Source organism: Aulostomus chinensis, chromosome 2, assembly GCF_037954235.1.
Source record: "Aulostomus chinensis isolate RoL2024-O1b breed Wild chromosome 2, RoL_Achi_v1.0, whole genome shotgun sequence".
Taxonomy (NCBI): Eukaryota; Metazoa; Chordata; class Actinopteri; order Syngnathiformes; family Aulostomidae; genus Aulostomus; species Aulostomus chinensis.
The window spans coordinates 7,184,358-7,201,898 of record NC_141321.1 but is presented as its reverse complement, the minus strand read 5'-3'; the positions used below and the strand labels follow the sequence as shown (position 1 = coordinate 7,201,898).

General features: G+C 45.7%; 1 protein-coding gene across 2 annotated transcripts; it reads right to left on the bottom strand.

Annotated features, from left to right (window-relative positions):
* Positions 1-7,705: 7,705 nt before the first annotated feature.
* Positions 7,706-17,108, bottom strand: LOC147268927 (BTB/POZ domain-containing protein 1-like). Of its 2 annotated transcripts, none has more exons than XM_086225034.1 (8): positions 16,475-17,108; positions 14,988-15,144; positions 13,972-14,077; positions 13,691-13,888; positions 13,343-13,535; positions 13,156-13,243; positions 8,588-8,734; positions 7,706-8,449 (listed from the first exon to the last, which is right to left on the bottom strand). In XM_086225034.1, exons 1-8 carry the CDS (start codon positions 16,885-16,887, stop codon positions 8,291-8,293), a joined length of 1,461 nt encoding a protein of 486 aa, XP_086081160.1. In that variant the 5' UTR covers positions 16,888-17,108; the 3' UTR covers positions 7,706-8,290. The 2 variants fall into 2 exon arrangements, with proteins under 2 accessions (XP_086081160.1, XP_086081169.1); XM_086225043.1 differs by having other exon boundaries at positions 13,343-13,472; positions 16,475-17,102.
* Between the last annotated feature and the right edge of the window lie 433 nt (positions 17,109-17,541).

The following is a 17,541-nucleotide window of genomic DNA, read 5'->3' as shown; positions in this document are numbered from 1 at the left end:
TGAGATAATCCCGCAAGTCTCAAGCCTTCAGTTTGTCTCGTCCTATAACAACATTTCATCAGGAGTGAGACGCTAACATGAATCCAAGGGTTAACATTTTCATTCAGTCCTCCGGGTGCCTGAGAGCACTGAGACTCATTCATTTCCTCTCATCTTGTTAATGAAGCATAAAGCATTTGGATTTCAGTGTGAGGAATTTTTTATGCTACAATGGGGGGGGCAACAAGGTTACACATTCGTGGTTGAGGATTCACTTGCTGGAGAGGTGCTCCTTAGCTCTCTACGTCAATCAATATTTTGCACGTTACGTTTAATTCAATGAGTCGTTAATGCAGAGGGATGTTTAGAGAATGTAATGGAAGGAATGCAGCAAAGGAGCCAGAGTGAGGGAGCGGCGACAATCCCCTCGGCCTGGTCGAGCAGGCTGTCAGACTTCATGTGGCCTGTTTGTGACAATACAATGTGTCAGCGATGGAGACAGTGTGCTGGGGGCCATGTCCTTGATGATGAAGTCATCCACTTTTATCATCACAGTCTGAGTGTACACACACACACATACACACACACACACACACACACACATCCCCCAGCCCCTGCAGCACTCAGCGACCTACATCTGGTGTTGCAGAGTGCAGAGGCTAAGGTTGGTCCAGGCCAGCCAGCCCTCAGCACACCAGAGAGTGTTTCATGTAGCATGTGACGTGTGTGAATTGCTCTGCTCTTTTCTCCTGAGATAACCGCCCCCAGCTTCATAAGGTATCTGCACACTACGGTCACAGGAACATGCAGCGAACCCTCATGCAAAGAAGCTCTCAGTGTCAATAGATGCACTAGATAGAATTCAATGCCGTCTTCTGCCTCGCACATGCAAAAGCATGCTCTTTAAGTTAATCATGCAGCCACTCAGGTCATCCATGTAGAGACAGTGGCTCCGCTGCTGAAGGGTGCTTGTTAGTCTGATTATATCGGGTGGTAGCTCCACTGTGGACATGCAGGCCGGCTGCATCACTCAGAGGAATGTTATAATCACATATGAAAACTAAGTAAAACCCAGTATGGCTGACGCATGACCAGAGATCCAAAATGTGGAGACATGTCGGCATGTCAGTCGTTCGATGTGTATTCCTGGATATTATATGTTCATCTGCTTTCTGTGGCAGTTCAGGAATATTAGTCTTTGAGGGGTGTGGGATCAGGAAATCACATAACATGGTTAAGCTCGAGATGTTTGAAATGCAGTTTAAAAAAAAAAAACTTGGAAAGTATCGTTTCAGATCTTTAATTTGTGTATTTAAGTTGGATTAAAAGAATATTTCTCCAGCTGTGGGGAGTTTTTGAATAAACCTGTTTAGGAGGCTGAATCTCAGGCTAAGGAGGAGAGAGCAGCCGTGAAATGCCACTCAAATGACGGAGCCCCCAGGATCTGTGCTGGAAGCACTGTGGAAACAGTACCAGGAAGTGGTTGTGGCTGGTTCACTTCAAGCTACTTCTCCACCTCAGTTCCTCCAGGAGACAACAGGTCTGACCTCCTCACATGGGAAGCTCTCCTCCACCTTCCTGTCCTCAACACCTTCAGTCTCTACCAGCATCCATCCCACAGGAAGATCTTGTCCAGCAGATGTAAAACCCAACAGAAAAGAAAAACTATATTTACCACTGGCGAGTTGCTGTAGTGCTGCATCGCCCCTGACGGAGACAGGACAGGACTCCACTTTAGACACTGCTCTGGTGCACTTGGATGGCAGCGGTTGCAGGGCCTCCTGCTGCAAGCTCAGGACACACCGTCCCAGCAGATTAAGAGGAGGCAGGGAATTACACTGACCGACCGACTTTCTACGACAACTGAGAAAATGGGGGACCAGTCATTTAGCAGCTGGGCCAGATGAGGGATCACAACCTGCCAGACTGCACCCAGAGTCTGCTTGGAAAAATCAAGCATGAGTGATTCACTCCGTCTCAAGTCTGGAGTCTGCTGTCTCCACACACTTTCAGGCTTGAGTGTGTACCCCTCGAACACTCAAAGATTCCTGTGCCAGCTTGTCACACCAACTGCTCACAACCAGGGAGGACAAGTGCAGACTGGGCCGGCTCAACACAACTCGGAATCCATGGAAACCCTGTCAAGAACCGTGTAGTGTTTTCTGGCTTAAGGCGTCAGGTCAAACCTCCTGGAACGTTTCCTGACCTCAGAAGTTGTTGAGTGAGCTGATTTACCCAAAACGCTTCACCTGCTGTTACATCATCATCCAAACCAGGGCGTCTTTGCCCAAATGACGGGCCGACAGATTGAAAATGAATCCAAATACTTACTCGTAATGAAATACTCCTAATACTACTAAAGACCTGTTTAGAGAAAATGTTCTTTATGTTGGTAACTTGCTTCTGTTTTAACTTTTGTCAGATAGTTGTGACTAGCAATGTCGGAGGAAGAATATTTAATGAAACATTAGAAATGTTTATCTTGCCTCCTCGCCAAAAGAAGTAAAACCCTGATATGAATACCAATGAGCAAAATAAGCTCCCTAGAAAATGAGTTTCATAATAGCAAATTAATGTCCCTTAAATGATATTCTACTTTAATTAAAACAGCATTGCTAATGAACAGAAACTAAGTGATCATCACTTTTGAAATATATACTGTATATGTGTGAGAATTGGATGGCTAATGGCAAATTAAAATGTTGAAAAATATGTTAATTTTCAGCTGGTATGTTGGTATTTAATGTCCATGGAGGTTTACAATTATGAAAACAAGAAAAACAAGACTGAGGCCACTGGGCCCCATGACAGAATCAAATGACTGAGATGGAAAGAGACATCAACTGGTCATAAAACACTTTACTTGAATTGATAAGGAAAAGATGATGACGAGGTGGTGCAGTGGTCAGCACTGTGGCCTCACAGCAAGAAGGTTCCAGGTTCCAGTCCCGGCTCCATCACAGGATCTTTCTGTGTGGAGTCTCCATGTTCTCCCTGTTCCTGTGTGGGCTTTGACAAAGACTTAAGAATTTAGACAAGAAAATGTTCATCTGATCTGGAACAACTTTAATTAATCAAAGCAAAAAAAAAATTCTACTTAGGATAAAAGAAAAAGTCTGTCATACCTCAGTAATGAGTCTCAGCAGAACAAGTGAGCGACGGCAAACAGAGTGGGGTCCTGACTGACTGACCAGAACCGGCCCACCCAGCCAAAGGACCACCTGACCCCCACAGCATTTGATTTATTCATTTATTTATTTTGTTGTTGATGTGAGATTATAAAATCATCATTCAAGGTATGTAAAAAAAACAAACACACAAAAATAAAAACAAACTGTGTATACAAATGCATCTGAATGCATTTTACTAAAATAAATCCAGATGCGTTTGATTCAAAGTCTTTCTTGTTGGCACGGCGTTGCCCTGGCTGTTCCTGACCCTGCGGAGGGTGACGCACCCACAGGGACCTTGAGGAGCCTGTGCTGAGTCTGTAGTGCTACTCAACGTGACTCCAGCAGAGCCTCCAGCCATCTGCTGGGCTGCTGCTTTCACATATTCTTCCATCGCACTGGATGACAGCTCTGATATCAAAGACCAGCTTCTTATTTTCATGTATTCACATCTTTATAATATAATTCAGTATTTCACCCGTGACTGATACCTGATGATACATGATCATGTTCCAGACCTGTGTGTTTCACTTTTCCCTTCGATTCCCACGCGTGCGGCCCCTCACTCATGAGTCAGTGTGGCCCTCTGGGAAGAGTGCTGTCCACCTCGAGCGTCACAGACGTCTTTTTTCTGATTAAGGTTGGGATGATGCAACTGCCCCTGGTCCTCCCTCATGGTCAAAACTGTAGCATCTCTGTTATTCTTATTTCATGAATGGACGCTGTATCGAATTCAGTAAGTTTCCATCTGCTGTGTTTATACTGCCTACAGGTCTGCACATAAAGAGGTGCAACACCAACGCCGTGCGGAGCTCCTCATTAGTCCGCCACTGGATCCTCATCAATCACTGATCAACGTTACATTCAAAAAACAATAGATTCTTTTTTTTCTTTAAACTAGCAGCCAAAAAGAGGCAAAGAAGAAATGTGTATCGGTGTAATCATCAAGGTGACGCAAGTTTCCACACTTCCTTTCTTCTCGCATGCCCCTAGTGTTTATACACCCATGTTTGACCTTTTCCCTAGAGTTCTGACCCTGCTCTTGCCTTGTCCCGTGTGGAACTTTTGCCTGTGTTTTGGACCCTCCTGTCTGAATTTTGGACTCTGCCTTTGCTTAGCTCTATCTGTACTTTCGCCCGAGGACTGCCCTCCTGTGTACGACCACTGTTTTTTTCTCAATAAAGGCTCATGCACCCCCCCCCCCCCCCCCAAAAAAAAAAAAATCGGTCACTTTTGAGGAATTGTGAATTCACCGTCACAGAAAACTCTGTTTGCTCATCTGGATCACAAGACCTCAACTCAAGCTCCATCCACCATCATATGAAGTAGCATCATTTTCAGTAAGACAGGAAATAAGGCACTGAGAGCTACTAACCTTCCTTTTGTCTCCTCTGAACCTTCAGGTGAGAAGAGTAACAAATGAGCATGAACAAAGCTGCACCCTCAGCACCTGGGGGGGGGGGGGGGGTGAAGTGAAGTGAAGCTCACTCAGCTCTATGTTTGTTCTTGGTAATTAAACAGTTGATTCTGTCTCATCAGTTACATAATCCCCCATCAGCTGGACAAGTATGGACACACATCCCTTCTTTGTGATGCTGCTGTGAAACGGTCAACCTGGATCAGAGAGAACATCCTGTCTATATGTCTACTCGTGAGTGTGTATGTGTGTGTGTGGGGGGTGGGAGGTGGGGGGTGTGTGTGAAGAAGATTTAAATAAACTGTCACGTAACAGCTGAGATTAAACACAGTGATGAGTCCAGTTCCAGGATGACAAATAAGTTTCCTTTCAGGAAAATCTCCCAAAAAGGAATTCCCAAAATGAAGTGAATGAAGTATCAAATCACACATGTACTACATTAGAGCGAATAGCAGTCATGCTAAAGTAGCCATACGCAGCCATGTATCTGGCAACCATAGTTCTCTGTGTAACCCTAATGTGAATCTCCCAGTTTCTTAATGCTTTTAGCAGTTGGTAGACTGATGGTGAAGTGGTGACCCCAGACGAAGCCGATTAGTGGACTAAACTTAGGGGCAACAAGAGCCATTTTCAAGCACTACTCAGATGCAAATAATGACAAAAAAAAAGTGACCGTCACATCTAAATTGCAGAGTTGTGCAGGATGTGGGCTGCTTTTGGATTCGGTTAAAAGAGTGATTCACTATTTTCTGTTTATGTCAGCTTGCCGGTTGTGGCTATGAAACAGCTGCAGAAATGAAGGAGCAGAGGAGCCGTAGCCATATTCTAGCAGCTCTATCGGCCGGTCGCCTCGTTGCTGAGGGGATTTCAAATAAATGCTCCCAAATGCGTGTTAATTAGAATCCGAAACTGAGGTCCAGCTGGTTTGCATTGGTGGTCATACGCCACAAATCCACATGGTGGACAAGTTCAAATTTTGACCTAATGGTGGCACTAGAAAAGAGGGATTCACAGCTAAGCAGGTCCCGGATGTCTGTATTCTCTTTCAAGGGGAGCTGTTATACTCATCTTCAGGTCTCTGTGATTGATTTGAACTCTCACTGAGCAGCTGGACACCGTTACTGCAGAGAAAGCTCTGTAGATCTTTGCCCTGTGACTGTCGCTGTCTCTCCGCCTGGTGTTTTCTGCATCCTGAACAAACAGCCTGTGTAACTGAGCACTCCCCCTTGGCACCTGACTCAACATCTGATTGCTGGCAGGGCCAGCAAACTTGATGCCTTATTTCATTATCATTTTCATTCTCAAATTATTAGACAGTGACATCTTAATTTAATCATGTGCAGTCATTTTGCCCCTGATTTCCTTTTAAACTTGAGTGCTAAGTTTTATAGCATACACTGACAGCGTGCAAGACACAGGAGACTAATTCCTTGTGTTTACATACATACTTGACAAAAAAGCTTATTCTGATTGGCCAAAATTACACGTGCACGGTATGTAAATTAAAATGAAATGATGCACTTGCATTTCAACTTCCAAGTGAGGTCTAAGTGAGTCCCTACATAGCTGTCCTGAACTCATCCTGCTGGCAGACAGAAATGAAGCCAAGCGTCAGAATATCACATTTGTAAAGCTCAAATGTGCCTTTTTAATGTCTCAGTACATGCCAAATCCCTCCATTATCCACCTGAATACTGCAGCTTTAATATTCTCGTATCATCTTTTGTATTTTTACCCAAAACAGAGTTAAGTTCCCAGGGCTGTTCCTGTTCTCCTACTGTCTGAGTATTTGGTTGCGGGTGGGTGGTAAAAACACCTGTCTCAACCTGATATTCTTGCGTCTCTCTGTTGGAAAGGCTGTCAAAGAGGCCAGTCAGAAGCTGAGAGAAGCTCTCAGGTCCGGTGACTCACCTGGTGGCGTCTATGGAGCGCTGTCCTCGTCAAAGCCCACTCACCGCCACCTCAAGTGGTCTTGATTCCATCAATTTTCACACAGGAAGATGAGGTGATGGAATGTAAGAACTTCATCTCTGTGAAAGCACACCGACACCATAATGAGACGTGAAGATGTGCAAGAAATAATATAGAACTACTGTCACTTTTAGCATTAAAAGACAACTGTGATTGTTCTTCAAACTAGAGAACTACCTGAACACGTTGCACTTCAGGCACCGTTCATCACCTTCACTATCTTTAACTAGCGGTGATAAGTACCAAGTGGTTTCTGACATGAATGGCACTGCAGCAATGACAGAAGCCAATTTTGATGTCGACTTCAAAATGTTTTTTTGGTCTGTGACAACTTGAGCTGCTTCTGTCGCCCATAAGTAAACATAATGAAGAGTTGTCAATAATTCAGATATAGTTTCCTGAATAATGTCTTCACGAATATTCTCATCGGAGAAAAAAAATATCTAAGATTATATTACAAAAGTTACTATTTTAGAATTAGGCTAGGAGGAGGAATATGGAGATTAAAGGATGGGTGCTTCTAGCAGACATTCGAGTCACAATTTAGCTTCAGTGTTTGTGAAGCTTTGCCATGGCCTTGATAACTCAACTTTGCACACTCGTGTAAATTTAGGCCTTCTTTTTCTCTAAAAGTGTAACTTGTGAGTTGTTCAATTAGTTCAGTTTTTTTCTCTGTCTTGTCATTGATCCTCAGCCTGTTTGATGCCTGACATGGTGCGGCGGAGAGACAGCAGAGAAGCTGGACTATTAACTCATTTCATGCCGTTTGACTTTTGAGGGAATTTTTGTCATAACTCTAGAATTCACATGCTAATAATGAAGGCTAGAATGAGTTTTTGTTAAGGACGTTAACCTTTGAAGATCCAGTAATCTTATCACTTCATCCTTCAAGTTCCAGTGACGATTTACTCCAGACCTGAAGACATCTCCTGAATGTTCCTGAGTTCACGAGGAACATGAGGATTCCCGAGGACAGCGGCCTTCTCGTCTGAACACCCATATTTTTCACATCATTCTTGGGACCCAAGTGGAAGAAATTCCCTCCTGAGCACGAGATATTGTGTCAACAAGAATATGACACGCTGACAACCTGAAACTAAAGCCCTCCAACCCACGTTTGTCCAGCTTAATTAGTAAAGAGAGTTTTTGTTTCTTTAAACCATACAAATCCTTAAAGTTCTTTTATTTTGAATAAGTGCTAAGCCAACATGGAGTTATAAATTACAGCACGTACCACTGACATTGTTAAATTACACACAACATTACAATGCAAAACAAAGCATTTGAAGACACCTGCTGAATAAATGATAATGGTACAAAATATGCAAATACACTCTCAGCGGATGCATTAGCAAAAAAAAAAACTAAGTGAAATGGTATCTTCCAGAAACATCAGCCGTCTCTGGAGTTTCACACGTCAGAAAAGACACCTGCACTGCAGCAGACTGATAATAACACACGGACAAAACAGCAGTATTTAAAATCATTTACAACCAATCATTTACAAGCAAATGCTGCTATTTGTCCCAAAGGGGGACGTTTGGTTTGCTTGATGCATTTACATAGTTACAGCTGATAAGTTTAATCCTAAAGACGCCACTGTTGCCACATTCCCCATCATGTCTGAGCATCTCCAGACATGGTCATACAGCACATACACACATCGTGACTCACACAGTCTGTTTAATATTCTGAGGGATCATGAGGCACTATATCTCCAGCAGTGTGAGGTCGCCCTGCTCCCTGTACCAGTCTAGGTGTAGTAGATGATCTCCGGTATCTGGCCGTCTTCCACTGATGTACCATTGTTATTTCCAGGTGAGCTAAAAAACAAAAATGTGGTCTTGGTTCCTGTTGCAGATTCCTGGGTCACCTTCTTTAGTCCTTTGGTGCCATAATGGGAGTCAGGGCCCTGAAAACAAACAAACACACACACACACACACACACACACACACACACACACACACACACACACACACACACAGGGTTAATCCTCAGCAGGCGGTTGATGGAGGATGCTCATTGGTGCAGCAGTCGGCTCAGACTGACCTTTAAGGTGGCACATGCAGTGTAACTGATGTTGGGTAGGATTTCCACAGGCTCCTTAAACATCACTCTGAAGGTGTTGGCTGTGCCGTCGCAGCTGAAGCCGGTGTCGTTCTGCCCCAGGGTGAGGCGTTTGTCGCTCTCGATGATCTACAGAACACAGAACACAGTTTTGTCAGAACGACCGACAACGACGTACATGCCCGTTCTCAGGAAGAACGCATCACAACTTCAGAACACCTGACAACTCAGCTGACAGTTTTTAGAATTGTGTGTCACCTATTTATCATCTATTATGGCAACAGAACAAGTCTGCAATTTTATGCGTTGGCCCACTCATACATTCAGCCCTGATAATAGACTCAAACTGTCCCACAATGCAATGTGGCCGGACCCCTTCCAGTAGCTCACTGGAATAATAATGAGGAAAATTGGTGGGATAAATATTTTGGTCATCATTGTTTCGTTAGTGGGACGGCAGCTAGAGCGACCGTCTAGCAACCAAAGGGTCGCTGGTTCGATCCTCACTTCCTCCGGTGATCACGTCCAAGTGTCCTTGAGCAAGATACTGAACCCCTAACTGCTCCTGGTGGCCCTGCGACAGACTGGCGACCCGTCAACGGTGAACTCCACCTCTCACCCAATGTCAGCTGGGATCGGCTGGGATAGACAGCCCCCCTCCCCCCCAACAGATAAGCGGTACAGAAAATGGATGGATGGGTGTTTTGTTAAGGTTCACCTTCAAATTTCATCAGAATGGGGCCAAATTCTCTTGTTCATCTTCTCAGCAGCTGTGAATTTACTTTAAAAATGTTGTGGCAAACCACGTTGGCCTTCATTGGTTTTCAATCATTTGATGTAATTACATCCATCAGTGCCTTGTCACACTGCAGCCATGCCTCAGGAATGGTTTGATGGCTCTCCAAGAGTGATAGCGTGCAAGTGGTGGTACAAGAGCTCCCTCCAGTGGTAGTCAGAAACATTTCAAAACAAAGAATACTGTCAAAATAGCAAACTGTTTAAAATGAAAATTCGTAAAATTATGTTGAAAGACTCATTCTGTCTTTTCTTGTCATATCTTTGTGTTTGACCATTATTTGGTCACATTCGTTCACATCACACCAACAAGCAGAGCAGTTCACGCCGCCAATGTTAGCTACAAACGATGCAGGACGGTGAGGATGTATGACTCAAGCTGCCTCCAGCTTGGATTCAGTTGGACTGATGAAGAGCAAAGGCCCCTCTGTTTGGTTGGTGCTCCGTTAACAACCGGCGTGTCGTCAAGTGAAATCACAGAGATTATTATTATTATTAATATTATTATTATTATTATTATGGCTGCAACAAACTCTTTTGGTGGTTTGATGAGATGGGAACATGCGAAGAAACACACCTTGTCTGGACGGTCAGGAGTTCTGTCTTCTACTTTTAATTTCTGACTAATAAACATGGGAAAGTATCACTGCTCACTCACATTTAGCAGCCAATGGGTCATAATGGCGGCACTCGGATTGTCTTTTTTTTTCTGGGATGGCATTTGGTTAAAAGGTTTGAGAATCCCGAGTTAAATGGGCACAGTTCCAGGTGTTGACATGGCCTCCACATTTCCCAGATCTCAACCCATTCAAGCATCCATGGGAAGTCCTGGATCAATGGAGGTCCAACCTCATGGCTAACAGGGCTCAGCAGGAGGGCTTTAAGGACATGAGCAGGTGGTGGTAATGTGAGGGCTGAGCAGTGTGAATGCTGAGGCTGGTAATAATGTCCAACATCAGACATCTGTCTGCGCTACAACGGCGCACCAGCTGCTACTTAACTATCGTCTCACACTTCCAACTGCTTATTGTTCTCAATAAACTTGAGATCCTATTGTTTTCTCACCTGTAAAGTGTCTTTGAGGACAGCAGAGTATTATTATCATTATCTAAAACAAAAACGTATACCATCAACACAGAAACTGCCGGTATAGATTGGTGTGGGCAGCAGCTTGTGCCGTCCAACTGCCTTTCAGACTGCGTCTTTCATTTGAACATTAATTACATCCAAACTAGGGATGTAGAAGTACAAAAAAAAAAAAAAAAAATAGGAGGGGGGTAAATAATCTAATTTAGTCAACCACAGACTTGATTTGAAAGCAGAAAAACTGAATAGATCGTAAATGATAGATTCCAATAGTTGACACAATTCCTCATGGGAATTACTCAGAAAACAAGACTCATTCATTTTCCTGGCTCACACGCAGGTGACGTGATGATGCTGGGTGGGCCTCAGACCGCAGAGGGAGGAGCTGGCAATATATCTTCACCGTTTGCAAGAAAAAACAAGTTGGGTTTTGTTTTTCAGTTCCTTCTGCAAACCAGATTTGGGGAATCTGAATGAATGAATTGCCGGTGAGAACCCTCAGAACAGTTCTAAATAAATTTCATGGATGACCACGATAGCGTTCTCTGTCAGTGGGAAACACTCAACAGTGTGACCTCCTTTTGAAAACTCCTGGGAGAAAAGCAGAGACAAGGTGCTGAGGGCAGGACATGCAACATCTGGGATAGCCCTCAAAGACAACATGTGTCAGCACCAAACTGAGCCTCTACCAGGTTAACGGAAAAGCAGAGCAGCAGAGTAGTTTTGCCTGATCCCACCCAGACGGACAGACAGACGGACGAAGCAACGAACGTGGGTAAAAACTTAAATCTCCTTGCTGAACAAATATCAGTTTTAATATCAGCAACTCAGAACCAGACGCATGTTACACTGAGGTGCAACAATTATGGAGAAATCCGCAACAGGAATGACAGAACTTCGTCCACCTGCATCACACTGAGATATGAAGGAGTGAAGTGCAGCGAGGAAAATGAAAACCACTCCTGCTCGTTCTTTTTTTACACTGACAAGACAAACTGCCCACCTCCTGCTGCTTTGCTCTATCAGCGACACTTCACTTCTAGTTTTTGTACTCCACTAAAAATAAAAAACACTCTCAGAGGACCACCAGAAACTAACATCTTCATGTATTATTTGTCTTTCCGCAGTGTCAGATTAAATAAAGCTCCCACTGAGAAACTGTAGACCAAAAAAAAACCCCATTACAACTGCAATTTTATAATTCCTCTACTTTTACATCAGACTTACTTCCTGAACTCCTGTGGTACGCTCTGAACTTTCCTCTGAACTACTGGCTTCAAGGCTGTAGTTTCTGCTTTTTTCCACCAGGTTGGAACCATTAGAGTTGTCATCCTTAGCCTTGGATCAATATATGCTCCCCCCTCCAGGATGTTGCTGCTGTGCTCCGGGGCGCAGCAGGACATGTCTACATTCCATACACTGAATGTGTGTGTTGGCATGGATGTGAGAGTGTAGTGTGTATTTTTCAATACAGTGTGTGGGTGTGTGCGTGTGTGTGTGTGTGTGGGGGGGGACTTGCAGTAATATAATATCTATTTTTGTACCTGCGCTCATGCACACAAGCATGTTTTGTGTTCCCAGTGTTACAGACTTAATATCGGAGCTGAGGCTGAAATTCTTAAACTAGGATCAAAATAAACACCCAGGCCAAGATGTCTGCCGTTTGCATTAACACAGCAGAAAACGACCTCGTGACAAAACCAGAAGAGGCCACCAGGGTGGAGCCACAGGCTGATGGAGCAAGTTCAGGTTTTGTCCTCAGATGTTTCTGGCTAATGTAAGAAACCTTGAATCAAAGAACCAATATCACACAATACAGGCTGAGGTGCACAAACCATCAAGGAGCAGATTCTTAAACCCATTAGATAAAACAGAATTAATAATTATTTCTTTCTGGTCAAGTTCTTGTACAGCTACTTTATCAACTCGAATAGGACGAGGTTTGGCCTCCTAATATTAGTTGGGAACTGTAGGTTCCTCAACTGCTGGCTCATGCCCTCACTCTGTTGCTGTGCTGGTCATCTCTGCTAGGACTCACGTTGTCGGTGCGTTGGTGTGCACGAGTCAGCCGGACTGCTCAAAAACCAAGAGGCTGATTTTCACCATATGTGGTGGAGGGTGTCGGACGCGCCAAGGAAGAACCCATTCGAGTTTGGGGCAGATTGGTCTGGTGGCAACAGGAAATCCTTTCTTCTTTTTTTTTTTCTTTACTCCTCAGTAGGTCAGCCAGATCCATCTCAACTTTATCAGACACCCTTTACAGACATGGTGATGGTGACCCTTGAAGACTGAGTTTTCACTAAATGTTGTTTCGGTGGCAATTTCCAGAAACAGAGCTGTTGTTACTGGATGCCACACATCATAGTGACGCTGTACCATCAGTCATACCGCCACCTAGTGGCTACAGGAAGTAAGCCTGATGGAACACACATTTGATTTACATGAATTCTAGTGCTGTCCTCACATGACAGCAGCATAATAGCAGGTGGGAGTCTGTTCTGGCTCAGCCTAAACTGCCAGTGGACTTCCACCTGGCAGAGGTTTCTTGAGTCCTGAAGTTTTTAAATTGTTTAAACAATACAAACTAATAACATCTGTAAAGTAGAACTCTTCACCACAAGTAAAGGTGCGTCCCTTTGACATGACTGTACCCTGACAACAGCAGTTACCTGTATGTTGACCTGGTAGTCGGTGGGTCCGTGTATGGAGCCGTACAGGCCAAAGCCCACTATGGATATTCTTCTGTTAACATTGAATCTGCAGGGGGAGACGCACCAAGACACAAGAGTGAACTTCCGCTGTCTTTCAACTCATCCTTTTGCTCAGATGAATCTCTGACAAGCGCCGTGGCCTCACCTGATTCTGTCACTTGTACCACTGTACCCCCATCGACTCTCAACCTGCTGGAATCTATTAATGCTGCATTCCTCTCCCCGGAGGCAGCAGCGGGGCCTGTCAATGTAGTCGACCCGTGGTTTGGGGTTTACTGTAAAGTGTAAAAACAGATTTACCACCTCCCGATCGAACAATATTCCAGATTGGGCAGGCCCTGTTGCACAAGAAAGAATATCAAACTGGTTTCTGCGGTTCGAGATGTATGGACACGCTGAATATTTATTCATCGATTCACGGGACAGTACAGCAACATTCACAACACGTCATGACATCATGAAAAACACATCATGGTTTTGGTGACGTGCTTACCTGCCGCAAACTCCTCAACAGTCATGAGTGGAAAGCGGATGAGGGGAAGTGCTTTTCCCAGAACCTTCTGCTTGTTCTCAGAGGACAGGGGAAGCTGTTGTCTGTAACACTCAGCCTCGGCCCAACGTACCACTGCACCGAAGAGACGGTTCTCCCTGATACTGAGAGTGTCTCTTTCTAACACTGCACATAGAGTGTCTACAAACACACAGAATCCAGGTGAATTCAGAACCAAACTAGTGACAGAACACGACACTTTTACCCTGAGAAGACTCACACACCGAGGTCAATATCTGTGAATCCCTCTGCGTTTATTGCGTCTGCAGTGCTTTTGTCTATGGTGTCCAAGCAGAGGCTGGCGAGCTGAGGCTCATCAAATAATCTTGCCTGCGAGAAGAGGAAGAAAAAACAGGGGAGCATCCAGATTTTTAAAAGGATCTTTTCAGATGAAGGAGACAAAAATAGTAGAACCACCCAAATCACCCCGCAAGCATCACAGACGAGCTGAGTGGCAGTTCAACCACCACATCAGCGACGGGGGCAGGACTCTGGCACGATGTGTCCCAAAAAACACCAGTGTTGCACAAGTACAACTGTGCAGGAATAAAAGCCCATTCTGCCTGCTGCAGGAGCAGCAACTGACAAGTTCTGCACCTTCCGCTCATGCATGTGAATTCTCAGAGGAGCCGAGGAGGAAACCCAGGTGTCACGCAAATCCATGGGAGGAGAAACCCAAGGAGACTGATCCTGTATTCTGTTGCATGTACGAAAACCAACAGATCCCAGGTTCTTCAGTACACCGCCCCTGTGGTTGTTTGCCTCCGCCAACCACCAGAGGTACATTCGACATCCACGTCTGTCCAGTGTACATGATACTGCTCATGAAACTTGTACTTTGAGGTCGAACTTTAGTGTTGAATACTGGACGGTTAAGAGTTTTTGTGGAACAGTTCGAAGTCACAGTGAAGGTGAACTTCACCTTTTGATGAGATGAATAATAACTTTCATCTTATCAGACATTTGTTTGAATTCCCCCCCCCCCCCTCTCTTGATCATCAATTCAGTTCTTGAGTGAAGATCAAACATGGACTCGGTGAGGTCATCTTGAACTCTGACCAACAAATTCTAATCACCTCATACCAGACATTTAGACATTTGTGCACAATTCAAAATTCCCTGGAGGCTGAGAGAGAGCTCAGCACCATGGTGGACACGTCTACAGAAATGTGCAACTGCACCTAAAGCACGTGGGTGTTTGGCTGTCACTTGGACTGAGTGAGACTCGGCTGACATTCACCTGAGTGAGGAGCATGAACGCATTGTCAGCTCTGAGGTGCTTGGTGAGGAACTCCACACAGTGACCCTCCAGAGCAGGAACCGCATACTTCTTAGCCGTGTACAGAGTCGTCATCACCGTCTCTGGACCAATGTGGACCTCATCAGAGTAAAGGAACCTGCGCAGAGGAGACAAGCGAGATCATCTTTAGAGGACGACCACAACATGTGTTCAGGGGTCGGCGCGCTTGAACATCTCGATACCTGCAAACGTGTGATTTCCATAACTTGAATAAAACAAGATCTCAACAAGTGCAACAGAGACAAAGCAGTCTGGCTACATCTGCAGGACAAGGACACCCCTCTGAGGATGGGAGTGAACGCGTCCTGCAGAGGAGGTCCCGAGAGTGGAGGCACTTTCTCTGTTCTCCTATGAAGGAGGCCTCCTCGACAGCGCTGTCCTTCCATGTCCTCACAGAGACTTTAACACCCCTCCAGCTGGAGTCATGTGACGTGAGGAGGACCAACAGGCCACATGACCTCAGACGTAAGGGGCCCCATGGAGGAAGGTATGTAGAGTTGATACTGTATACATTTGGACAAAGATGCTGCAACCATTCCTCAGCAGGCAGTGAGCAGACCTGGAGATGCACAACACCACCAACACATCTCTGACAGCAGCAGATTCTGATCCTTTTCAAAACAGAAGTTGGTATCAGTCTGACATCTACATCCATTCAGTCTGCTCCAGTCTCTTCTTCTGCAATCATCAATGATGAAGAAACAGCAATTGGAGGGTTTCTCTTAATGATTTATAAATCAAGAAAAATGTTCCGTTTTCCTAAATTCACCGTGTTGACCTGCATTCTGTGTGTGCAGAATGTGAATATCACATCAACCTGATTGAACACACACAACATCCACACCCCACATGTCAGCTATCAGCTAAACCTGGAGAAAAATATCAGAATATTGGCAAGAACTGCAGTAATGTGCCAGAGTGGAACAACAGAAAAGGTCGGTAGTTTCATTTCAATGAAAAACTACAAATATTCTTAGTTTGCTGCTCCTGCGATGCAGCAGCTGTGAATCCTAGGCTGTTGATTGTTCAGAAAATGACATGTAATGACGTCACCATGAACTTGGGAGGACCTGGAGCCTAAAAAGGTCCTGATCCACGCGAATGTGCAGGAGACCACCATGGTTCTAGAGCCAGCACCGGACCCTTCCTAGATGTTTCAAGTGAAGGTTTTCCACACAGAAATCTGCAGAGCCTCCATGAGACGAGCAGCTGCACACACGAACCCGCCCAGCGCCGCTGTGGTGAAGAACTGATCGGCATCCAGACTTACTGGACTATGTATTCATCATCCACATCCTGGCTGATTCTTAATCCATGAGCCGTCTCTATGTCAATGTACCATGGCAGGGATTAAATACAATAAAGTGTCAGAGTGCATGACCACGTCCTCTCCGGACCGGAGACGCCCCCCCGACCACCTGCCCTACCTGAGCAGGGCGAGGAAGGCTGCGGGTTCCACGTCGGGCAGCTCAATCTCCGCCGAGGTCGTCGCCATCCCTCCGTTGAACATGGCATCGAACACGGCGCTGCCAGCGGCCAGGACGAACTTGTGTGCCGGTATCCTCTGGGCCTGCCGCCCCTTCCCCACGACGAACCTGACGTCACTGAGCAGTTCGTTGTTGAAGAGGAAGGCGAAGCGTTCCTTCAGGGAGCTCTTAGTCGCTTGCCAGTTGTACATGGGCTCCCGGTGGAGACCGAGGACCGGCGGGGAGGCAGACGGGGCCGGGCCGGGGGCTGGCCCATTGGACAGCGCCACTGAGGCTCCGGATTGAGCCGAGTTGGATGCTGCCTCCTGACCGTCATGGTTCGACGCCAAGCCGCCGCTGCTCCCGGTCGCCATTGTGGTGCACTTGTTATCTTTTCTTCGCCTACACGGAAGCGTTCATTTCCGATGGACAACACCGACCGCACCGTGCTCGCTGCTGTTTGTTTACGTGGTCGCCATTGCGCTCAAACGCCGAGCTCCCTGCTACCTCGGCTAGCCTCGATTGCGTCGCTTCTCAAATGACGCAGGCGCACACAGCACGTTCCCTTCTCAACTTTATTGATATACATGAGAGGCACAAACCTGCCAGCAGTAAGAAATAGAGTCTGGTAGAAAAAACTCTGCACCCATTCCCGTAACAAGCCCCCAGAATATCACCCTCATCCCTCCAGCCTGCTTTTGACTGAGGAAATGCAGTCGGAACACATCCCGGCTCAGTGTTGAGTTCTGGGCTCAATCAGCTGTGGTTGGCGGGTGTTGATCTCTGGAGCCCCGCCGCTCACAAGTTCCTGCGTGGAAGTAGAATTAATAAATCCAACAGAATTTAGAAAGCGCAGCCTGACCCGCTTTAATCAGTGCGTCCATGTTTATTCCGGTACTCGCGTTTAGAGTCAGAATGACCGGGACCAGGTTGGTCCAGCCACGTGCAGATAGTTGGGGTGGGTGGGCTTTGTTAGACCACAGGGTCCAGAAGCGAGTCCCTGATGCAGCAATGGAGGAGACGAGTGC